Source organism: Ammospiza nelsoni, chromosome 1 (genome assembly GCF_027579445.1).
Source record: "Ammospiza nelsoni isolate bAmmNel1 chromosome 1, bAmmNel1.pri, whole genome shotgun sequence".
Taxonomy (NCBI): Eukaryota; Metazoa; Chordata; class Aves; order Passeriformes; family Passerellidae; genus Ammospiza; species Ammospiza nelsoni.
In genome coordinates, this window is record NC_080633.1 from 137,990,282 (window position 1) to 138,015,346 (window position 25,065).

The 25,065-nt window shown below is 40.0% G+C and overlaps 1 protein-coding gene across 1 annotated transcript in view; it reads left to right on the plus strand.

The window, feature by feature from the left end:
- Positions 1-376: 376 nt before the first annotated feature.
- EIF3H (eukaryotic translation initiation factor 3 subunit H) overlaps positions 377-25,065 on the plus strand; it is an 86,450-nt gene continuing 61,761 nt past the window's right edge. Inside the window, exons 1-2 of the mRNA XM_059472274.1 lie at positions 377-522; positions 19,047-19,203. Of these exons, the coding sequence (XP_059328257.1) occupies positions 403-522; positions 19,047-19,203 (277 nt within the window). The 5' untranslated portion in view covers positions 377-402. The remainder of the gene's footprint in view (positions 523-19,046; positions 19,204-25,065) is intronic.

The following is a 25,065-nucleotide window of genomic DNA, read 5'->3' on the forward strand; positions in this document are numbered from 1 at the left end:
GGCTGCCCAGGGAGCGGAGTCGGCATCGATGGAGTGTTAAGAGACGCCTGGATAGGCACTCAGTGCCATGGTGTAGGGGAGAAGGTGATGTTTGCTCATAGGATGGACTCGATGATCCTGGCGTTTTTTCCAATGTAAATGATTCTGTGGAGAGGAAAGCCGGCAGGGAAGGCTGTCTCGGCTGTCGCATGGCGGATGAGCTGGCACAAGGCCCCAGGCCCAGTCTCTGCGGGCACACCCGGGCCGAGCCAGGCCCGCAGCCCTGAGCCGGCACCGCCGCCATGCCGGACCCCCCGCTCGCCGCTCCGCGTTCCCGCCCGGGGCCGTTTGGCCGCGCAGCGCCCCGGCCGCGCCGCCGCTTCCGGTGTGGCGCGCTTCCCTTTCCGGCCGTGCGGGGCAGCCATGGCGTCGCGCAAGGAGGGCTCGGGCGCTGCCGGCGGCGGCTTCGGCGCCTCCAAGGGCAAAGGCAAAGCCGCCGCCGCGGGGGACTCGGCCGTCAAGCAAGTGCAAATCGACGGGCTGGTGAGCAGAGGGCCCGGGGCCTCCGCGGGCGGGGGGAGGGCGGGGTGGCCGCGTGGAGCCGCCGGCGGGGCCCGTGCGTGGGGCGGTGCCGCGGCGGAGCCTCGTGTCCTGCGGGGAGCGGCGCTTCTCGAGGGGCAGGAACGGCGTCCTGCCCCTGCCCGGCTTCTTATCCCTGCCCGGCTTCCTACTGCTACCCCTGCCCGGCTTCCCGCCCCTGCCCGGCTTCTTGTTTATCCCTGCCCGGCTTCTTGTTTATCCCTGCCCGGCTTCTTATTTACCCCTGCCGGGCTTCTTATTTACTCCTGTCCGGCTTCCTACCCCTGTCCGGCTTCCCGGCTGTGCCCGGCTTCTTATTTATCCCTGCCCGGCTTCCCGGCTGTGCCCGGGCTCCCCGTGCTCGTCCCTGGTGTGTCAGCCAAGGCCGGGCCAGCGCAGAGTGATTTGTCTATAATGTCCCATTCCCCCGTTCAGTTCTGCCGTCCCTGTGCCCGGAGTTGCTCTTTGCAGCTTTCATAGCTCACACTCGTACCAAATACCCGGAAAATGCCGCAGGTGTAAGAGCTGAGAAGCGCAGTGGGTTTTCCCTCACCCTTTGTGCTTTTTGCCTTCTCTGTCAGGGCTGTCAGAACCTCCTGCCTTTGCTTAGTGAGAAATAAATTAAATTGATGGGGTCAAGTGGCTTAGCAGAGAGCAGAGCCTTCCTAATACAGACAGTCCGTGCAGGCCAAAAGTGAAAGAGCATCTGCTAAAGCTGGTTTTTGGCTTTGCTGCTGCTTCTTTATGTGTTGGTTCAGGACATGAAGAGTTGGTAACACTGTTAGTGACACAAGGAGAAAAAGTTACTTCTTAAGGATAGAAACATTGTTTTATTACTTCATCATCTTTGCCAGGTGTCAACAGAACACTGTACAGCTGGAGTGTGAAGGGGAGAGTTGGCACCCTGGTTATGAGAAAGAAGATCATAGTTTTGAGACAAGCTTTGGTGCCTGCTTGGCATTTTTAGTAGTAGTTCTCAGCTCTTATCCTGGAGCTATACAGTGTAGTAAATATTTGGGAAGATGAAGAATAATTTATTTGTGTGTAATAGGTCTTGTGAAGAAGGAAGTCTGAATCACATTTTTTCTGCCCTGTTGTGTCCAGCTATCTGTGTGCCTGGGGCTTTGGTGCATGGGGCATTTTCAAGGAGTGGTGAAAACTGACCAGTTGTGAAATGTTCCAAAAAAGCCAGCAGTGGGTAGCAGGCTGCTCCTGCTGCAGGCTGGTGCCATACACTTTGATAACAGCTGGTAAATTTGATTTATTTGCTCCTGGTTTTTCTTTATCAGGCATATAATCTGCTTTGTGAGCTGCTGTTGATTCAGATCAGCTGTGACCTGATGCTGTGCTTCTGACAGTCCAGTAAATGCTCATGATTTTGTTTTGTTTCATGTTTTTTTTTTCCCTCTCCTTGTATTTTCTTCTGGTACAGAACAGTGGTGCCTCTCACATGGAGTCAGTACAGAGGGAGGTGATTTATTGATAACTATCAAAGCTTTCAACTTTCCACCTCCTGCAGATGTCTCCTAGACAAAGTGTTCTCAGGACATTGACACTGGTTCATAAACTTTTGTGACATCTGTGATGGAGAGAAATGTTGGCATAAATTTGCTTGCTATGCAAACAATGTGAATTGCTTTAGAAGTCCTTCAGATGTCTTACTGAAATTCTTCTGAAGTGTTCCTGATACCTCACTGGTTTAAATGTCTGCTCTCACAAAGTAACAGCACTTCCTCCTCATCTTGGTGATGGCCAGGGTGATTGCACACCAAGAGTTGTGAATTCAGGAGGGCATCAGGGGACTTGGTGATCTCTTTCTCCTCAGTGGTGTCACAATTAACCCTTCAAGTGGGGCTGCTTTGAAAGCAGAGGCATGTTTAGGTGGCTTGCTTTGGAGTCTGTGAGTGCAAAATAGAAGATGCATCAGTAGTCTCTCTGTGTGAGAGTGTGATAGAAGTGTGATATGTTTAGAAGGCTTGGTGTTTCAGAGGAATAATAAAGTTAAAAAACCTCAGTGTTTGTATGAAAAGAACTTCTGAATGTCAGGATGTTACCTTAATATGTAATGGTGCAGCAATGTCTGCTTCTTGGGCCTCTTTTTAAAATCTGGTACAGATAAGGCATTCTAGAGTTAACTTCTTTCTTATTTTAATCTGTTGAACTTCTTAAATAAACTTAGAATGAAAATGGATTCTGGTATAGGTGGTCTGGTTTATCTAAGAAATTGGAAAATGCAGGGTAAAAAATTAGCCTCCAGAAGCACATTAGAAAATGTGCTTTTTCCTTCAGGTGAGATGTAAGAATTCACGAATTTGTTTTTGACCATCCTGACAAAAAGATCAGATTAAGTGCCACCTATGATATCCTGTTGTCTTTGCTTCCTGTTGTCAAATTTGAATGGATATTCTGTCATGTTTTCTCCAGTCAAGGAGCCCAGAGAGAGCTTTTGTTTGCAGCAGTGCCCAGGCTTGGGGAAGAGTGACTGCTGGAAAGAGCCTGGGGGTGCTGGTTGACAGCAACCACATGTGCCCAGGGTGTGCCCAGGTGTCCAGAAGGAGCAGTGGCATCCTGGCCTGGGGCAGGAGCAGGGGAGTGACTGTCCCCTGGACACAGCACTGGTGAGGCTGCACCTCACACCCCATGTTCAATTTTGGGCTCTTTGCTACAAGGAAGTCCTTGAGGGCCTGGAGCATGTCTGAGGAAGGGGCTGGAGCACAGCTCAGGTGAGGAGCACTGAGGGAGCTGGGGCTGTTCAGCCTGGAGAAAAGGAGGCCCAGGGGAGTCCTTGTCACTCCCTACAGCTCCCTGAAAGGAGGCTGCAGCCAGGTGGGGTTGGTCTCTTCTCCAAGGTAACCAGTGATAGGACAAGAGGAAATGGGCTCAGGTTGGTACAGGAGAGGTTTAAGTTGGATATTAGGAAAAATTTCTTTACTGAAAGGGTGGTTAAATATTGTAACAGGCAGCCCAGAGTGGTGGAATCACCATTCCTCAAAAGTGTTTGAAAATACATGTAGATGTGGCACTTAAATACGTGGTTTCATGGTTGATGGTGAGACTTGATGATCTTAAGGGATCTTCTGCTAAACAGTTCCCTGATTCTATAATTATTACAAGCTGTCAGAAATAATTATACAGAATTTGCTTACCATAATTTGCTTACACCTTTTTTTTTTTTTTTTTTTTTTTGCAAGAGGTGTTGATGGACTCTGGTTTGTTCTATTCTAGAAATTCTTCAATGGGAACCAAATATTTGGTAATTCAGCTGATAAAATTAATCAGATTTGGTTAACTGATATTATAGTATTTTCCTTCACTAAGAAATTTCATCTATAACCTGATGTATTTTAGGACATAAGAAATAATTATTCCTTTGAATGATTTTTAGGTTAACAGAAAATTCTAGATTTCCGTCAAATCTTGGAGACTTCTCTAAAATGCTTCCCTAGTGAAACTTCTAACCCTACCACACTGCCTAAAATTGCACCTGTGGAGGATTCCTTGGCATATTTATGCATTTCTGATGATTTTAGTAGTGATATCAAGCAACAGAGAGAACTGTGAAGGCAGAAGTGAACTGGTGTGTCATTCAAAGGCATAATATGATTTGGTAGGGTAAGTAAGTAGCATTTTTGCATGATGAGCATCAAAGTCTGTGTCATTCAGAAATTGAACTAATATCCAAAACCAGCTGTTCCATGTGGTGGATTGTGGGTTGTGTCAGACCAATAAAGTGTGGGTGATGGATATATGGAAAATTTCTTCTGGAAAATAGCAGCTGTGGGATGGGAGGTGGGGAACTCTTAGCAAGGCAGGTGTGCTGCTAGGCCAGATAAGTGTTATTATGAATCACATTTGCCTTCAGAGTAGTTACAAGGGACTGTGTTTTTACTGGGAAGGTGTTTCATTCTCTGCAAAGCTTCTGCCTGAGGGTATTCTAGGAAAGAAGGTAAAATTACCTAAATTCATCTAACTAAATTCTTAAGCTCCAAAATTACTTTTTCTTTTTAAATCTTGCCCTTGCATTTATTTACACATTCAAAAAATTACACACCCAGAAATGGTTCTGAAGAACAGTGTTAGCTGACTGAATAGGGTTTACTTATGCATGGCTCTTGCAAAGTAATATAACAAGATCCTTAGCTCATGCTTAATCATTCATATGTGCATTGCTTTTATCATTTCACTAATGGGAATGATGCTTCCTTTTTTACTCAACCACTGCATGTGATTTCTTTTTTCACATATGTCCATTGCACACAATTTTAACATATTGTAGGAAGTAGCAAAAGTTATGTAGGTTTCTATTCTTATATCTTCATAACTGCTGATGTGCAAAACCCTCAATACTAATAACAAATTGCTACTACACCTTAAGATATCTTTGTAAGTTTGTTTGGAGTAAATGCAAATATGCATTGGCCAAAACATAAATATGTCAAGGGGATGGTTAGAAGTTGTAGGCCTTGTCTGCCTGTGTGCATGACCATCACCAGTGGGGCTATAGTGCCACATTCTCTTGTGTCAGGTACGAGTGATTTAATCAAAGATTGTTACTTCAAGCTTCATTACATCATCCCTGATTTGGTGATGCTGTGGTGTGCCTAGTGCTCTGTATTCTTATCTATGGTAAGTATATATAGAGGATTTATTTACTTATTTGCAATAACACAGATAAGAATATATGAGTCTACATGTTCAAAAAACCTCTCAGATAATTTTTGAATTCTTTTTCAGTAGTTGCTCTGTTCATAATTGTGGTATTTAGGTGGCTTGTGTGTCACAGACACATTTTATGAAAAATCCTTTCCCTAGAATGTTTTCTCCTGAGAAGCTGAGAGGCCTCAGGAACAAAATGTAACCAATGGTTGTCTGCTGCTGTGGAATGCAGCAGGTGCATCTGTGATTGGTCTCATGTGCTTGTTTGTAATTAATGGCCAATCACAGTCAGCTGGCTTGGACTCTTCTGACACACAAGCTTTTGTTATCATTCTTCCTTTTCAATTCTTAGCTAGCCTTCTGGTGAAATCCTTTCTTCTATTCTTTTAGTGTAGTTTTAGTATAATATGTATCATCAAATAATAAATCAAGCCTTCTGAAACATGGAGTCAGATCCTTGTCTCTTCCCTCATCCTAAGACACCTGTGAACACTGTCACACTTGTGCATTCTTTTAATTACCATCCATTTTTGCCATAAAGGGGTTGGATACATTGGACTGTATCCTCAGCTGTTTGTAGGGAGGAGCCCTTCAGGATGATATGTTTGACCACAGTAAATGAAATAAGGTACCATGATTACTGAAAATCAGTTTCTAAGGCTTGTAAATGTTTGTGTAAGGACTTTTAAAAATGACAACTTTTGACACTATGGAAAGAAAAGAATCAATTTCCATAGTAAATTTTGTAATTTTGTTGTACTGGTGAAGCCTGTATTGAGCTGGCTGAAATCTCTGACATTTCTTGAATTGTGAATATTGTGCTTTCCCTAGCATTTCTTGTGTTTCTTTTTTTCCTTCTTTACCCTTTCTGAAGACTTTGCAAGAATGCACAGTGGTGGGTTCTGCCGGCTGTCATTTATAGTGTTTCTGACATTGCAGAGCTGTAGAGGAGTATTTTAGGATATAACATCCTTCAGGCTGTATTGTATTTTGTGTTTCTTCCAAAGGAGTTAAAATGGAATTTTAATTTGAAGTTTAATCTTGTTGACTTTTCCTTGACCTGTTTCCCTAAAGAGTTAGATGACATTGTGCTGGCTCTGAGAGTTGGTGTGTGGATTGAATACTGGCTTGATGTATTCATGGATACCTTGAACCATGGAGAAGACAGTAGAGCTTTGTTTTATATTCTATTAATCTTCATGTATTAACAATGAGTTGCATGAATCTAACCCAGAAGGGAACTTCTGACATATAATCTGTGCTTAAATTCAGAAGAGAAAGCATTAATATGTGCTGGTAAGTTGAAAGGGCAAGAACCTCCTTGGAATATAACAATTTTCAGGCTTAGTGAAATTTCTTGAACTGCGGTTGGTAAAGTACCCATATCATGATGTTCTGAGAATGCAAATTTCAGTGTTTTGTCAGTGGATAGGAGGGGATATGTGCTGGCAGAGCACGAACTTTAAATGATTTGTAAGGGTGCAGTGGTGCACTCAGCATCTCCTAAGTGTCATGGTAAGTGTACCCTGGTGAGGCATTTGGAACAGCAACATCTGGTATCGCTTCATGCCATCAAACTTGTGTGCTGACAAAAGGAGTTACTCTGAATGTGGAGGTGCCTTAAGTGTTTCAGCAGTGTTACACTTTAAGACTTCAAGGGGAAAATCTTAGTTCAAAACAGGCTTTTCTTTTGCTGCATGCAGGGAGGAATAATGTGTTGCCCTCTACACTGCTGTCACTAGCAGTTCAAATTCTCTGATTTTTGGCCCTCTTATGTGCATATCAAACTGGTCTCTGGCGTGGTAATTGTGAATTCATAGCTCCTGTGAAAACAGCAGACTGTGCTCTTGTGGTTCCTTTTTGTTTGTGTTGATACTGAGGACGACTATTTCCATCAGATATCTTTCAAATAAATTCCTACCTTTTAGTGATTAAAATGTTCCATCTAAAATGCAGCAGGTAATAATCGTGACCTTTTGTGCTGGTTGGTGTTAGCTTTGACTCTGTGTTGGGAGGTGACCAGTGATGGTTTTGTTGCTGAGTGCAATCAGTGCATTATGTCTGCTTGCACACTGAACATTGTTAAATGTTCTCCTTTGGTTTTCAGTTTATTGTAAAAAAATCTGAGCTTTGCAGCTGGCATTCAGTGTGTGTGGGTGAGAGAAGTGTACACAGAACTGCAGGCCCCAGGGAGAGACCCAGCAGGTACAGATACTGAAAGGCCCTTGGTGGTGTGTATGAAATGAACACCTCCCAGACCCTATTCAGTCTCTGGACTTTTTCTTCCACCTTTTAAATAAATCTTACGGACTGTATGAAAGACCTTGTAGGAAGAGGAGCAAACTTTTTTTGGTCCCCTAATCTTTGAAAAAGGATGGTATATCTTCAACTTATTGTTGCTATAGTATTTTATCATTAATCTTTCTTTGCCAGAGATATTTTTTGGATATGGTTCCTTTTGGATGTTGTTTTTCCATATTTACACACAAGCTCAAAATGCCTCCTCAGTGATGGTATAGTTTTGAGCATACTTTTCTTTCATATTATTTTTAATACTTCCAACAGCATTAAGATTGCAGAGATGTGATACTGACTTTACCAACAGTGTATAACAGTTTAATTACATTACCACATAACAAAATCATACCAGCTTAATGGAAAGTAAATTAATTGTTAATGTACCAAATGGAAAAATTTTAGGCTCATATAATAAATATTCTTGTTAGTATTTTGTATGATTATTCAATAATCCAAAACACAGGCAGTAGAGCTTAACTTTGATAATGTCTTTTTTAATGTGCATACACAAAGTTACTTCAGCATAAGTGTGGGAATATTTTTGAATGACTTGTGTATGGATATTTATTTCAGATAAGCATTCTATTAATTTCTTTTGGCTTTATCAAATTTTAAAGTTAATAGGCTTATTTACTCACTGGAGTTTGAAGATGTGCCTGAATTTTGCTTTGTGCATGCAATAACAGGCTAATTCTCTTTTGTAAATATTTGGGTTTTTTTCCTGGACAGAGAGTGTGTGGATACTGCTTTGAGCATGTAAGTCTTGTTGGTCTTTGCCTTTGTTCTGCTCACATGTTGTATCCTGCTTTGCAGTGTGTTTGCTGCACATCCTTCCTGTTCCTTGGAGCCCATATCTGGGCAAGAAGCAGTGTTCATATCCCTTCCTGTTTAGCAAGTTCTTTGATGTTTAGGAACATGGAGGTGTAAATCACTTATCATTATTTGGGGGTTTTTTGTGCCTACCTGAAGAAAGTATGGAGTCTAACAAAATGCTTCTTCAATCAAGGGCTGAGTTTTGAGCACTTGGGTCTTGGGATTTTTTACTATTACATTATTATCAATGCAAAGAAAATGAGCTGTTTTAAAGCTTTTTCAACTTTAGATGAGATGTAGGATATTTACTGCAGCTGTCATCACTCCTTGGAAGCAATTTGAAAGCCATACTGCCTTCTCCATTGGCACTCTCAGTGATAAAATTTCGAATGGTTGTTTTTAATCTCTTTGTCACAGTAGCTGTTATTAGAAATGGAACTCTGCTGGAAGTGATTTTCATGTGGCAGTGTTCAGATGATGACACAAAGGCAAATCTCTGTTCGAAAGATGGGAAAGCTGAAGCAATAACTGACGTTCATGGTTTGAGCTTTTTTTTCCCCCCCCTCAATTTTATACTTTTAAGTCAGCAGGAAAACTGAGACTCCATGCAGGCTTGGTTCTCTGGATTGCACTAGCTGTTACTAGGAGGATCTGTCTCTGTTGCAGCCCCTTAGCACATAACCAAGTGTTTGCCAGAAAGGCTGAGTGTTTCAATGTGGAAAAAATTATTGTGCAAAAAGTTATAAATTATCCTACTGGAATGGAAGTCATTCCAGTAGGGATTTTACTGGTTACTTGGAAGCATCTGTTGAATGCATATGGAAGTCATGCTTTGAAGACACACCCTTAAGTAGCATATTCCAGTTTTGTTGTGCAGGGTATGTTTTTTGGAAAAGATCAGTAGTCTCAGATGAACTCCCACTCCCTCATCCCCATCTAGGTCTGCCTTTGCTCATTTTTGAAGGTCAAATAGATAAGAGTAACTGTCTTGCAGTTTTTCGTCAACTTCAAAATGGTAGCAGTCTGGCACAATCTGATTAAAGAATAGGCTGTTAAATATTGCTACTGCTGCTTTTGGCTGTCATCTTTAAATCTTTTTGTAGGAAGCTGCTAGAAGTTGATGCTGAAGAAAACCTTGTACTTGCAGTACACTCCTTGTGCACCATGAATGTGAACACTGATATTCACTAACACACAGAACATTTTATCCACTGTGTGCTGAAGGATAAATACAAAGTTCTGGTGTTTTGAGCAGAAAATGTTGAAACTGTGCCTGTCTATAGTACTTGTATATAATTTCCATATGTTGTGCTCTGAAGGAATATATTCCTTAGCTTTCATTCTTGAAATGTTGGCTAGATATTGAATTCAGTAAGAATAATAAATATGAATTGTATTGGCAGTTTGCAAAAACTGCCTGAACTACTGAATGTTTTCAAAAGTGTTTTGTTCAGTGAGATTTGGGAAATAGAAGAAATAATATACTAAGTAGTGCTGGGGAAATGCTCCATCCCTCTTGCAACCAGCAGAATTTTGATGTTAATCTCATCCCATCCCTATGTCTGCCTCCTGTCAGTGTGCTGGCCATGTCTAATGCCCTGCCTTTGCACCAGGAGCTCTGGGGCTGTCCTATGGAAGGGTTTCTATGGGGAAGTGATTCTGCAGTGCCTGTGGCCTTGATGGTTTCCATGGGGATGTGCAGGAATCCATGTGCTGTGAAATGTGTTATGAAACTTTGCATTGCAGAGAACTGTGTTTTACCAGCATGTGAGCACAGCAATGGCTGTGCACATGTAATTCTGCATTTCTAGTTACATTGAGGCAATATTAAAGTGTGCTAATGGCTTGTGATTAACCCTGGAGATGATTGTTAGCCTGAACTACTGTAAAACTCAAATGTAGTGGGACAAAAATGAAGAAGAGATGGGTCTATTTGGTAACACACACCTTGATTAACATTCAGTATTTTTCTGTTTTAATAACCTTTGCTTTTCTCCACTATTTAAATAGTTTTTCCTTTGATGTGCTGCAGTTTGTGTTTAACTGCTTCCTTTTGCAAGAACAAGCAGCTCACTTGGACATGAGTAAATAAATGACTTAAACAGATATTTCATGATACCTACAAGACATTAGCTGATGAATGTAAATTCCTGGCAGAGTCAAGGAAAACCACAGCCTATGAAAACCCAACACACCTCTAGCCAAAACCCAGTAATCTTCCCTTCTGATGTTGAACTTGTGCAGAAACAGCCTTGGTGTCTGTACTATTTAATTTCTTCAGTCTGAACTCCACCTACCTGTGTAGTCTTGTCTCAGTTTGTCTATTCCTTTTTTTTTTTTTTTTTTTTATATTAACCAGTTTTAGTTCTAGGTACTGAGAAATGTTTCATGTTCTGTGTCTGGTTTTACATGAAATCAGTAATTTTTGTAATTTGAAGTAGGTTATGATTTTTAAAAAAAATCTTTATGACTTTGAAAGTGTCCCAGTAATAGAACGCAGGAGCAGCCAACCTGTGTTTGCAGCAAAGCTTGCTTCCAGTGAGTGAATAGCCTGTGTGTCAATCACTTGGCAGTGCCTGTGGGATCTGGGCTTGCGCTGTGGGAACAGCCACCCTGACTGGAAGTGGGTGCTGTTGGCAGGGGCAGCCAGGCTGTGTCCCTGTAGGGAGGCCCCCTTCTTGTTAGAATGGTTTTCCCTCCTGCTATTTGGGAAATTCTAGAGCTCTCGAGTCACAGCAGTTTGGAAGTAATTCTTCTTAAAAAGAAATAAAGCAACTGAAAGAGCAGGTGCTTTAGAAGAGTTTTCCGTGGGGTATTTTGGTGGTGGTTGAAGCTTTGCTTGCAGTTCGTGTTGAGCATGCTGCTGAGCTACACATAATCTGTGCAAGAGTGTTCAGAAAGTGAAAAATAAACAGAATGTCTATTTTTTTCTAGACTAAGCTTCAGGATAAGCAAGGTACAGCTTTTTCAGCCATGCTCCAAACAGTGCACATAAGCAGTTAATGTTCAGGAAGAATGACAAAATGCCTTTTGGCCAGTCACTGACTAAAAATTGTGCTTTGAGTCAGCCACTTACTGAAATAAAGTGACAAGGGATGTTATATATGGTTTATTGCTGTATATGGGTGTTATCACCTTCTTTGTCCTGTTGGAAAGAAACCCTAACCAAATGCTGAAGGAAAGTGAGATGGCTGTAAGCAAGAGGTAGTCTGGAAAACCATCTAGATTCCTGTCATTACAGGGGGAAATGGTTCCTAAACCAAGCAGAAGTGACAGAAAAGACTTGTTACATCAATAATCTGTTATGATTTGGGTAGTTTTCTTTAGCCTCATGTAGATATTGTGGAGTAGAAAGGTTACTGATATTCCCTCTTGCAGTTAAATAATTTGAAATCTTGAGGTTTACAAACTAAGCAAGTGTTATGGTACTAACTGATGTCATAAGACACCCAGAGACCAAAAAGCTTTGGATGCTTCTCATGTGCTTCCTAATACTCAAAAATATTAATATAGTACAGAAGCATGTAGTATCATCCCCCCATATTCAAGGTGGACAATTTTCTGTTCAATTTAACATGGGTTTCCAGAATGGTTTGGTGCTGAGCACCTACATGAGACAAAGTTGACAGACTCCTATAATTTATAATTTCAGTGTAAAAAATATATGTAGCATTGTCTGCTTGAGGCCCACTTGAGATCAGTGCACGTTGTTCATTTCTGGTGAATTTAGGCTCAGCTCCAAGAAACCTCTGCTCATGTCAAAAGGATGTTTTGCTGTTTGCACCCAATTGAGATGGTATGAAATTGCATGCATTGTTCTGTTATGCGCCTATGTAATTATTGTTTTTAAGCCCCAAATTTTTGTCAAGTTCAGAAATAAGATTTTCACATCTGGTGTTGAATTAGGTGTTGAGTGACATAAAATGTAAGCTTACTATTCCAAGAACTGGATTTACAAAGACTTCATAAATGTTGCTGTTTTGACTCTAGCAAGTCAAGATAAAGGAAAATTATTGTGGGGCGTTTGAGGTCTTCTGTCCAAAGGATGACTGCTACACTTGCTAGATAGAACAGTGAGGGCTAAGGCTTGTTGTTTCTGAAGTTGCTGTTCAGAACTATATTCTTCTGAAGTTACCTTGCTTTTAAGTCTACTCAGTCTTGGCCTTAGGTTTTTCAACAGAATGTTTAGATTAAGTAGCTTTTGATTACTTCTCAGGGAATTAAATTATTTTTTGGCTACCAAACATAGTTAGAACTGAAGATATCTGCCAAAATAATTACTTTAAGATGTTGAAGGTCTTAATAGAAAATTATTTTTAAATTTTTTTCTTTTACTTCTGAGATAAAATTGGTCTAAGAGCTTTAAGAATTTTTATTCTAAAGTTAAGTATGAAGAAGAAAAGAAAAGATGTCTAGACATCCATCATGTCAGGAATGGTCAAAAATGCAGTCCTGTTCAATAAGAGAATCTAGAAAAATTCAAAGATCTCTGCAAATAAGATGGAATATGCATTTAAGTGAATTCAGTGTTTATCAGTAGAAATTGTCATATTTATTGAGATTAGCATAACATGCAAAGTTCAGTTTCACCTCTAATCTTTGGTTTCATACAATGGTTTGGGTTGGAAGGGACCTTAAGAATCACCTAGTTCCAGCCCCCCTGTCATGGGCAGGGAAACCTCTCACAGGACCAGGTTGCTCAGAGCTCACTCCAGCCTGGCCTTGAACACCTTCAGGGATGGGGCATCCACTGCTTCTCTGGGCAACCTGTGGCAGTGCCTCACCATCCTCACAGTTAAGCATTTTTTCTAATATCTGATTTAGAACCACTCTCTTTAAGTTTGAAGCCAATCCCCCTTGTCCTGTCACAACATGTTCTTGTAATTCCTCTCCATTATCCTTGTAGGCTCCCTGCAGGTGCTGGAGGGCCACAGTCAGGTCAACCCAAGGCCTTTTTTTTCCAGGCTGAACAAGGCCAAATCTCTCAGCTTTTCCTCACAGGAGAGGTATTCCATCCCTCTGGTCAGCTTGGTGGCTTCCTCTGGATTCACTCCAACAGGTCCATGGCCTTCCTGCACTGGGGAGTCCAGAGCTGGACACAGCACTGCAGGTGGGATCTCATGAGAGTGGAGCAGAAGGACAGAGTCACCTGCTCGACCTGCTGCCCCCTCTGCCTTGGATGCAGCCAGGACCTGTTTGGCTTTGTGGCCTGGGGGTGCCCAGTGCCAGCTCCTGTCCGGCCTCACATCCAGCAGCGCCCCAGGTCCTGCTGGCCAGGGCTGCTCTCCGTGCATCCAGCCCCCAGCCTGTGCTCTGAGCCAGGTGCAGCACCCTGCCCTTCTCTTACAAAATCTGATGCAGTTCCTGTGGCCTACTTCTTGAGCTTGTCCAGATCCCTCTGGATGGCATTCTGTCCTTCAGGACTGTCAGCCACTCAGCTCAGCTTGGTGTTGGGCTCATGCCATGACTTTATGTGGTGGCAAGTCTTGTGCCATGAAGGTTCATATCCAACAGTTCTGAGACCAGGGTATCAACCTGTTGATTCTGTACTTACTTCTGACATGTTATCTGTCACAGTGCTTTCTAGAACCCATTTCTGTGCACTGCCCTGATTAAGGTGGAATTTCCCATGTGTGTCTGTAAACATCTGTCTCCTTAATCATCTGGAAGAGTGTGTCATGTGTATCAGACATATGTTCTCTTAATGTTAATCGTTGCAGTAATATCTTTAATTTTCTTCAGAGTTCCTTTTCTCCTGGCAGGAAAGTTGAGAGTCTCTGTTATTGTCTTATCAAATGATGCTGGAGCCAGGAGACAAATCAGCTCAAGGCAAGTTTTTTTGGTCAGCTTCCAGAACTTGTCTTTTGTAACTGTAGGATAAGCACTTATCTGTAGTGTATAAAAACCTCATCTGGAGCTATTAAAATGTTAACATTGCTCATGTTTCATGATATCTAGGGTTTTTGTATTTTTTCCCAAGTCTTTGTTTAAAAACAAAGCTATTCCATCCTTACTTGGGTATTTCAGAACTGTTTAATTAAATTTCATTTTTGCATAGCTAATTGGTTGTTTCAGCACACCACCAGCTGTAGATTTGCTTTTGGTGTAGGGCTACCTGGAGAAGGAGACATGGACACTAAATTACAGTAAAATGTGGTATGTCTTCATGTGGATATTAATTGCTAAACAGTTCAACTCTTTATCCAGAGGTGGCATATATGCCATACATATACACACCATTTATGTATATCAAGAAGATGTTGATTCCAGGCAGCTCTGAGGTTAACACAATTGGCTGAGTCATTGTTAGTAATGACTAACATTGTGATCTGTCCATTTACAGAGCTGTGTTATCAGTTCTCTTTTGAATCTAGTTTATGCTAGGAGTTTAAGTAAAATGGCTCATGCTGAAACAGTGATAAATAAAAGTTCATGGTTTGAGTTTTAAGGGTTTGTGTGGAGAAGGCACATGTGTGATATGGATGCATTCCAAGTGTGTCACACATGATTGGCAGTCACAGCTTTGAGACCCTTTTGCCAGGCTGACTGTGGGTCACAGTGTCATGGTGTTAAGCGCTGAGAGCAGTGAGCCAGCCAGTGCTGACACCGGCTGTGTCCCCCAGAGACTCCCTCCCCATCCTCTTCCCCAGATGCTGGCAATTGATGCCCGTGGTTGTGACCACAAAGCTTTCTTGGGTGGCACAAAATGTTAAGCATTTAAAAAGATACAAATACTTCATTTAAGACTGTAGATCAGTGTGCTGTATCATGTATTCGCTGGGCTAACAGGAGCTCTCTCGTTTGATTTCACATGTGCAAGGCAGGGCACAGGTACTGCAGTCTGGTTTCAATGTGGTGACATTCAGCTCTCTGGAACACTGCTATAAATGAATCCTCGGTGCTTTGCTGTTGTTTCTCTTTAGATAAATGCAGAAATGTGCATCTTGGTATATTCATGTCCCTACAGTGGGATCTTCACAGAATTTTCCCCTAAAGGCTCGTGATACTTCAGCTGTAGGTTCCCGTTACATGTATTTCTGTAGTGAAGTACGAACTTTTGAAATTAGCAACTATGATGTTGGGATGTAGCCCAATTTAAAATTTGGCAGTATGCAGTTAAAATATGTATCTTTGATGTTCTTAATAGTTTCAGAATGGCTTTTACATTTTTTTAAATTTTTTTTTTTAGTTTAATTTTATTCTTAATGTTTGAACCGCGCTTTAAAGATTTGGAAATTAGAAGCACTGCAGAATTGCAAAGTTGTTTTGTTTTTTTAAATTGAGGATTAATGGTCATTAAAATCTGATAAGTGGCTACTCCAAGTGATTAAATTACTTTGGTGTTTTGAACACTGAATGTACAAGGCTGGGGGACTCTTGAGTTTTATTTAGGAATTACTTGTATATTCTTTTCTAAAGAGTCATTATGTACTTGAATATTTCTTACATGCTGATTTACTAAATCGTGCTGCATATGATTATTGACTTGTCTTCAGGATATTAGAGTTTAGAAATCAGAGGGATTTTTTGTTATTTGATACATTTTCTCCTTAAAAACATAACTTTTCCTGGCTGGCCAGCTGCATTACTTTAGTAACAGCAGCAGTTGAAATGGTTTGGTTTGGATAAATGTTAATTTTGTGTAGCTATGGCATAGCAGTGAAGGGTCTATGGGTATTTAAAACAATTTATAGCTTGTACAAAGGAGCAGTATCTCCTATTAGGGGAATAATTGGATGGGAACTATAAATGGTGTTAGGAAGGTGAATCAGCATTGACTGAAAGATGCTTATACTGGTGTTCATTTAAATATCTTTGGGAGTTTTTTAAAGTGTTATTTGGAAAAAAACTGATACTTTTCAATGTGCTGCATTACTAGCATTATTTATATTAACATTTCCTACATTTATTTTCAGACTAATATAACTGCTCTGATTCTGTTCCCATGCTTCACAAACATAACATATTTTTCTTTTAGGAAATATCTAGATACAAGTTAGTGCTCATTTTTCTTGAGTATATGTGTTGTATTCAGTATGAAGTATTGAAATGTTATGGCATTGGTGTTTGCATAGTGGTCAGCTCTTCCTGCTGTATCTAGACTAGCAAACAAATGGAAATTACATTTTTTAGTGTTGTAGCTGATGTTATTACTAGAGAAGTAGCTCTGCTTTACACCTGCAGATCTGTTTTTGGTACTGAAATACAAGTTTCAGAGCACATTCATTTCCTGCTTGGTCATATGGTAGTGTTTTGGTGGCAGGTTTTTCAATCTGAGCTGAAGAGTCTGCTGTACAAAAGACTGGTGTCTAAAGTGCTAAATAAAACTGTCCAGAACAAAGAACAAAATGAAAACAAAAATCCTGTGTCGTTGGATGCATCTTTTTATAAGTGATTTCGGTAGCTAATGTATTCTCCAGTGCAGTCATAAACACAAACTTCTGCAGTGTCCTAGTGGCTGTGAAATTTAGAGTATTGAGTTCATGAACTTCTCTGCTCCCTTTCTCAGACTCTGCTGGAAAACGAGGTTGCAGGTAGGCTTAAATCCCTGGGGTCTGTGTCTCCCTGGATAATGTCTGCTCTGGTCTTCAGGCTGGAGATTGAAAAGTGCAGGCTTTTCATTGTGTATTGGGGTATTTGGTTAACATTTAAGAGCTTTGAACTCCTAGTTTTCTTCCTCTGAAAAGTCATTGATACTCTGTGACAGCCCATGCTTGTTTCATTTGTGACTGCTTTCTGTGAGCAATTATCATCAGAAACGCTGCAGCAAATTGGCATTGTGTCACAAATGCCCCTGGAATGAAGTCAAACAGGCAAATAATACATTAACAGGGACACTCAGTGTGCATAGAGAGCTCAAGAGAAAACGAGAAGAATACTGGAAAAGGTGAAGCTTACAAGACTGTAAAGATGCTGAGAGTAGTTGTAGACAACTGAGTGCCCTCTGTGCTGTGTTCTGGCAGGGTAGTTAGGGATGCCATGGCTGTGGAAGACAGGGCTTATGGCAAATGTATGATAAACCTTAGCTTTACACTAAATGCAAGCTGAATATTATTTATGTGCTGACTCATATATTCATCTGCTATGCCCAGGTGATCTCAAACTGGTGGTTCGTGTATTGTTTCCATCACTGTTAAATACTGCTTCACTGCCCACTGATCCTAATTTCCTTACTGTTTTCCCATGAAATAACATGTATATAACCAAAGTATCTCTTTGTGTCTCTGCTCTGTAGACCTGTTTTAGCAAATTGAATAAAAATGTGTGGCTGCAAAGGATTTGAGTGACAGATGTGAATGAGTATTGGAGTGAAATGTTGTTTCATTGAGAAGCTTCAATGCAAGTATATCTAGATTAAAGAGGAAGCACAAATGAATGATACTGTAAATAAACAAGGAGTCAGTGGGTGTTAGTCCAGTTTGATGCTGAAATCCAACTTAGTTGGAAATGGGTATTTCTTTTCAGTTTTACCCTCTCTACCCTGCCTTGAAGTATGAAGCTTGTTTTCCCATTTTAGCCCAAGAAGGCAGTGTATTTGCAAATATCTTCTACTCTCCTTTTTCTTTCATTTAATATCTGTTATGGTACTTCAGTACATTAATGGTGTTTTACAAAGAGTGACATCTGCTAATCAACAAAGGAGAGAGCTAGGGACAAATATATGTCCCTGATGTGTAAGTACAAGCTTAACTTCCTTCCCCCACCTCCCCTGCAGAATGTTCTCTAAAAGCCAGTACTTGTACAAAGCCTGTTCTAAGGGCAGTTCAGCTGAAATCTACTAAACTAGTTTGTTTGCCAGCAGATGTTAAAGTAGTATTGCTTTAATGAAAACAATAATCATCAGACATTTTCTGTTGGATTTTGAATGGATGGATTAGGGTTTAGTAGAATAAACCTCTCTTACACTGGAGAAAGCATAAGTTCTTTCAAGTCAAGGTTTGTGGTTAGTGTTGTACCTTATTGTAGTTCTTGTCAAGTATAAAATGTTATTCAAGTATGAAGTGTTGCTAGCAAATGACTGGCTGTTTTTGAGTGGTTTTGTTCATACTGTTCCAATTTACAGTATCATCTCTTGAGAATTATTCATTGTAGAGTTCAGATTTAAGGAAGGAAGTGGAAATTATGTTGTTAAAAATATTATGAGTCATTTGTGCATTTTTTTTTCTTTTATCATTGATTTTCCTTAAATACCCTATGACATGCCATTCACATTATATAACTTGAACTATCATCTGAAGTAAAACTTCAATGAGATGTACTTTAGAAGATTATTGCAATTGAAATTTGATGGGATCTGCACCTTTTAAAAAATTCCTACCAGTTTCTGCATTTTAAGTTTTTTAGTTAGTTTTTTAAGATGTTTTGTTAGTTCATTGTGCCCTCTTTCCTTCAAGAGGGGGCTTATTGGATCTGCAAGATACTGTTAAAAGCTCACAGTTAAAGCAACAAGCTAAAGTAAAAAGGATCAATATTTCATTTTTAGAATGGTGTTTCAAAAAATTGATTTAGAACTGCATTTTGATGGTTTATTTAATGGTCTTGTTTTTTCCCTGTAATATTAGGATGGCTGTCTGTTCCTCAGCCTGTATTAAAATTGCTGGTGCTTAAGCTCACTTGCCTTGCAGCTCTAACCCATGCAACAAATTTAAAATCCCAGATACATAGGTTTGAGGACAAAACCAATGCATTGCGTATTATGATTTTATCATTTTGTGTTCTAGGTTGTGTTAAAGATCATTAAACATTACCAAGAAGAAGGACAGGGGAATGAAGTGGTTCAAGGCGTGCTGCTGGGTCTTGTGGTGGATGACAGACTGGAAATCACAAATTGCTTCCCTTTCCCTCAGCATACAGAGGATGATGCAGACTTTGATGAAGGTAATAGTTAAAGTGTTGTAAAACTTAGACTAAAAAGAAGATGTCTATGGGCTGGAAAGGCCTTTTTTCCTTCACAGTGAGCAGAACCTTGTATGTACTCAGACTTTTTACTCTGGGTTGAAGTGTCAATGTTTAATTGGAGTGCTGTCCTGAAAATCCAACTTATAGCTTTTCTGTATAAGGGAAATTATAGGGGATGGATACTGTATGATATGGACATTTATTTTAGGATGAGACTCCACAGAGGAAGTTACATTAGTTTCCTGTCTGTAATTCATAATCACTTTGAAGCTTTTTATGGAAATGGCTGTGTGTACGTGTGTGCACACATACACATCTGGATGTAGCTTGGCACATAGATTGCCTCTCTGTGGATTTAATTGTATGCATTAAGTACTCATTGGAAATCTGGAGAGCAGAGCTTTGTGAGTTTTGAGAGGCTTTGGCTAACTTGAAGTCTGGATGATCATTTTGCTAAGTGAGCTAGAATGTAGTATGGGTGGTTTCTGTCTGTCTCAGTGGTTTTTGCTGGTCCTAGTGATGTTTTGCTAGTGACACTGTAAGTTAGTGTGATTGGCTTGGCACAGAATGACATCAAATTTATAAAGCCAACTTAAAAGGCTTACAGTTCTAATATTGATATCATAAGTATGCATGTGTGTATTTAAGGATGCTATTAGAAAAACTTTATTAGGGCATAAAGAGTCAGTTTAACTTCAAGAGTAACTAAAGAGGCAATATAGTCAAAGTAGTTGCAATTGCTTCTGTTTTGATAACTCAGTTTGAATAAGATCACTTAATCGGTGTGTATAAACTGCTTTTTCTTGCTTATAATGAAATTAGGTATTATTAAATTAATATTTTATCTTAAAAGAATCTTGGGCTCTGCTTTTATAGCAGAGATAATTTTAAGAAGTCTTTGCAGCTTGGTAAGGTTTCGTCTCTGTTAATTGTCTTCTTGTGGGATTATACCGTTAGGTCAAAGAAAATAAGAGTGCAAAAACAAAAAGGAATCTTAATTGTCCTACAATAATGTGGTGCTTGAGTCAGAACTATCTTTTACTAAAGCCTAAGAAATACTTTAGCTCCTTCTAGGCTCCTTCTCTTCTGGAGCTCTTCAAAGGATTGAAGTAATCAAAATTCTTAATTGTACCCCATGCTTCATTTTTTTCTGTAGAAAATGGCGGAATTATTTCCATGTAGCTGATAGGAGAGCAAGTATTGAAAGGGATTTCTCAGTGTCAGAGATGGATTCAGCTCACTGTAGGATGGCTCCCATGCTGAGCTGTAAGCCTGTGATCTGGTATGCAGGGTTCAACTCTTTGTGTTCGGGAGAAACTTCCTTCCAGGGAAGTGATTTTTGGTGCAAGTCTTTCCTTTTTAAGCAAGTAGGCAATAATCCTGACATTAACTAAGGTCCAAAGGCAAAGCTTCCCTCACCTGGACCCCTTGGCTTTTCAGCTTTCTGTTCCCATGCTGTGGCACAGAAAGCAGAGCAAGCTCTGGCCAGAGAGGGAAGTGAGCCTGTGGCAGTGAGGCTGGTGCTGCCTCTGGCAGTGGTGGGAAGCTGCAGCCAGGTCACGGAGCTTGCCTGTGCTAAACCCTGTCAGCTAATTCAGGAGAATTTCCTATGGGTTTCCATCTTCCCTAGCCTGTACTTCATGTATCACAGACATGTTGCCTCTGTATTCTTCTCAGTGAAATGCAGTTAAATAGACTGAACCACTTAGAAAATGCCAAGTGCTCGTGTTCAGTCTGCATTCCCTTTACTAGGGGCCTGTTGGGATCTTTAACCTATGTAGTAGAGCCTAGAGAAGATGAAAACTTAAATAAAATGGCTGTTGGGGTTGCTTGCTTGAGCCTTTGGTATCTTTTTAGGCTCCTCAGAGTTGTCTTCTGTCTTGCCAATGTGAAAAACAATAATGTTTTATAAATGCCCCCTTTTTGTTTTTCCTGGACCTGTGTTTCCCTATGTAAGCATCCTGCCAGATTTTCAAAAGATTCTTTTTCTTCTAGATGCAGATAATTCAAGTAGAGAAATCTCTTGTTATGTGCCAGAATATTAAAATGGAGGATGCTAAAAACCAAAGAAAACAAGGCACCTCCTGCCTCCTACGACTTGTGTGTTACTTCAGTACCCTGCCTGGCTTTACAAATTTTACATATTTGCACAAATTCAGGCCCACAGATATGGAGGGAAAATACAAAGGCCTTGGCACCTCAGTGCTGCTGTCACACAGAATAATACTTAACATTGTGCTCTTTTGTCAGGATGATGTTGCATCATCTGCTGCCTTAGTGTAGGCCTTAGTGGTCTCGAGGTGACTGTTGTTAAGAGAATTTGAGCTTTTGTATGGGAGGGTGATATTTGAGCAAATAAACTGTTGGGTAATTGGCAAGACACATTCACATAAATGTTTTCCTCTTTTAAGCTGTGCAAACCTAATACAAAACACATTTTTGAGGGTGCTAAGAAAATATCCTTAAATTGAACTTGAAATAGGTATGCATGACATTTAAGAATCAGTTTGATAAAGATGTATTTAAACTTGCTTACAGCAACCATTGCTTTAGATATGCTTAGTTATGCTTTTGTTATGGTGCCATTTTGTCTCTTGCTTCTAATGCTTGAGATAATATCAAATTTTGACTATTTGTTACAGAATTACTTCAAAAATTAATTAAAAAAAAAACATATCTGAACTTGTTATTTTACTGCAAGAACATTTGTTAATGCAATTCGAATTGGACTATTTCTGAAACTACAGAAAACAGAGAGAGGTTTTTTCAGGTAATTCTTATTTCAAATGTGGACAGACTGTCCACCATGTATGAATCTGCAGGTGTTTTTCATCATAGAAAGTTTCTCCTGAAGTGTTGTCTTCCTATGATTCTTTTTACAGAGTGCAATTTTTTTGGTAAGATTTCCTGTCAAGGAAGTCTTAAACACTTAGGCTGGCCTGCTGCAGCATGAGATTTTTAGTGGGGGTGAGAGGGTTCAACCCAGCTCTCTGTTAGAAATCTGTAGGTGAAGTTTGGTTGATGATGTGTGAGCTAATAGAGGAAAATTGCAGAATTGTTGTTGAGTCCTCAGCAAAAGATGCTTCAATGTGAATGTTCAGTATTTTAGGGCTGCACTTTGGACTTTTGGTTAGGCATTTACTTTTCACATAATTTTGTTTCCTTTTTGCTGGTGGACTTCAATCCTCATAGGCATTGGCTTTATTTTTCAAAGCACTGATCTTAAATTTCATAAAGATGCTTGCAGCGATTTACATGTGCAACCCCTATTCCTGTGCCCCCTGTCTCCCCTGCCCCACGTCCTCCACCCCACAGACTGAACTCTTGTTTAGGGAAAATCAGATTTCTGCTGTAAGGGTTTTTGGCTTAGGTACTTCTGTGAAAAGTTGTAGTATTCCAACTTGTCTTACTGAGGGTAATTTTCTGAGAAGTGCTTTCACTTTAGGGCACTTCCAAGCCTTTGTCTGAGCATAGTTTCGCTGTCTTTCAGTTAAGGTTTAGTAAAAACCTTATTTTCTCTATGTTCTTCCTGATAAATAAATGTACTTTTCATGTCTGTATATTTCCAAGCAACATGTTAAGTTCAATCCTTGGCACTTTATTAACTTCATCTTCAGTCCTTTTCACTGAGTAGCTTTTCTCACAATTTAAAGGAAATTTATGTTCCCTTCTTGGAAATACAGCAGTTAAAAAGGAAACATACCTCTTGTCATTCATTATAGATGTTGTGAGACAGGTTATTTCATTATTTTGAAACAGATTTATTTGACTCTGATGTATTTTAGTAACTTAGTTACTAAAGCAAAGATGATAAACCAGGTCCTGTGGTAAATTTGCCAATCGGAACTTTGAGACAGTTATATAATTATATATCAAAATAAGTTCTATATGGTTGTAACCTTTTCTTCTTCTATTAGATTCCCTCTGAAATTCTCCAGAAGGAAAGCTGATACCTTCTCCCCCTATCCCCCAACATTATTTTTACTTTGTTGCTTAGGAGGATTAATTTCTGTTTTCAGGTTAGAATTGATGATTAAATATTCAATTACCTGTGGTTTTCTGTGTTTTAGGTTGTATTTAGTTGTGTAATCATTCAGTAACAACTAGAAATAACATAGTGTGACATTTCCACAAACCCACCATTTTGTTAGCCTCAAATGGGTGCAGTTTCATGTGGACAAAGGTGTCATAGCTCATAAATAGTGCTTTTTCAGGGTTTTACGTGGCCAGGGCCAGCAGCAGTTTGAGCTACTGAGCCTTGCCTGCTCTGTTCACTCGCCTGTGACATGTGGTCCTTGCAGAAGCAGAGGGCTTCAGGTAGAATCACAGAATCATCAAGGTTGGAAGAAAATGAGAAGATTATCAAGTCCCACTATTGCCCAGTACTATCACTGTAACCCCTGAACCACATCACCCAGGACAAGATCCAGATACCCTTTAAATACTTCAGGGCTGGTGAATCTGCCACCTCCCTGGGCAACTTATTCCAGTGCCTGACTACCCCAACACTGGAAAAAGAAATTCTGATACCTAATCTGCATCTTCCCTGTCTCAGTTTAAGGCCATTTGCTCTGGTCCCCCCTGCAGGCACAGCAGAAGAGACTGGCCTCCACCTCGTGACACCCTCCTTTCAGATGGCTGTAGAGAGCAGTGAGGTCCCTCCTGAGCCTCCTCTACTCAAAACTGAGCAGACACAGCTCCATCAGCTGTTCCCTTAAGACATGTTTTCTAGACCTCTCATAAGCCTTGTTGCAATAGGGTCCAAATGGACTCTGTGAGGGTTGATTTCTTTTGTTAGTATTGCTGTAGTAGTCCTGGTGTCATTAAATCACTGCCCTCCCAGCAGTGTTGGTTCATCTGCTTTCTGTAAAGGCTTCTGTCCAGGTTAGATTTAGTCAGTTTTTCTTGTTTTATTCCCATTTTAAATCAAAGGTTTTATCATTGTATTTATCATCTTGTATTTCTCTTGTATTGTGTGACAGACCTTGAACATGCAGTGACTATAACTATGTTCTGAATAGACAGATACAGTTTTAGCGTTTTTTTGTTCATATAGGTTTATTCTCTCTAGATACAACAGTTGTAGCTCTTGTCTTTTGTTGTTTACTGTAAGAAAATCGAATGCTTATGAAATGAAGAAATCAGGTTACATGATATTTGAATTTTATTTCACTAAGGGCAGGAACAGATAACACAAAAGCTCCCTAATCACAGCCTTGGTTCTGGTTCCAGTTGTAGTCATTTATGTAAATTCCTCATCTGTATTTTTTGTAAGGCCTGTTGTAATTTAGGAAGAAAGCCATACTGTGTAAATGTTGACTTTTCAATTACTGAGTGCTGGTGAATGCCTGTCGGGTTTGTCCATGCATTTATGAAGTTACACTTCGTTCTCTGTGTAAAAAAGGATATAGAATTTTATGCTTGTTTATTTTTATTTCTTTCTTTATCATTTGGGTATAATGAATATGTGAAATAGTCCATAGGCTCAATAAGGTTTAATTTATATAAAGAATTTAGATGATTATGACAAAGGGTGGATGGTCAGTTGTTAAGCATTCAAAATAATGTCACCTGATCTTTGATTTTTTTTTTTTTTATGGTTTGCCAGAACTGATACTGCAATATAATGATGGACAAAAACTTTATTTATTATGTGCTTGTCATCCTATAAGATGTATCACATCTTCAAGGTTTTTTAATAAATCTTCTAATCACACCTGAATTATTTTGTACTTTACCTGTCCCTAGTGCAATCCCTTGGTTTGTTTCCTGCAAGGAAGCTAATATTGACATGGTTTGTGTAATTGTGATGGTTCAGTGGAGTAGCAGGCATGCCGCCTG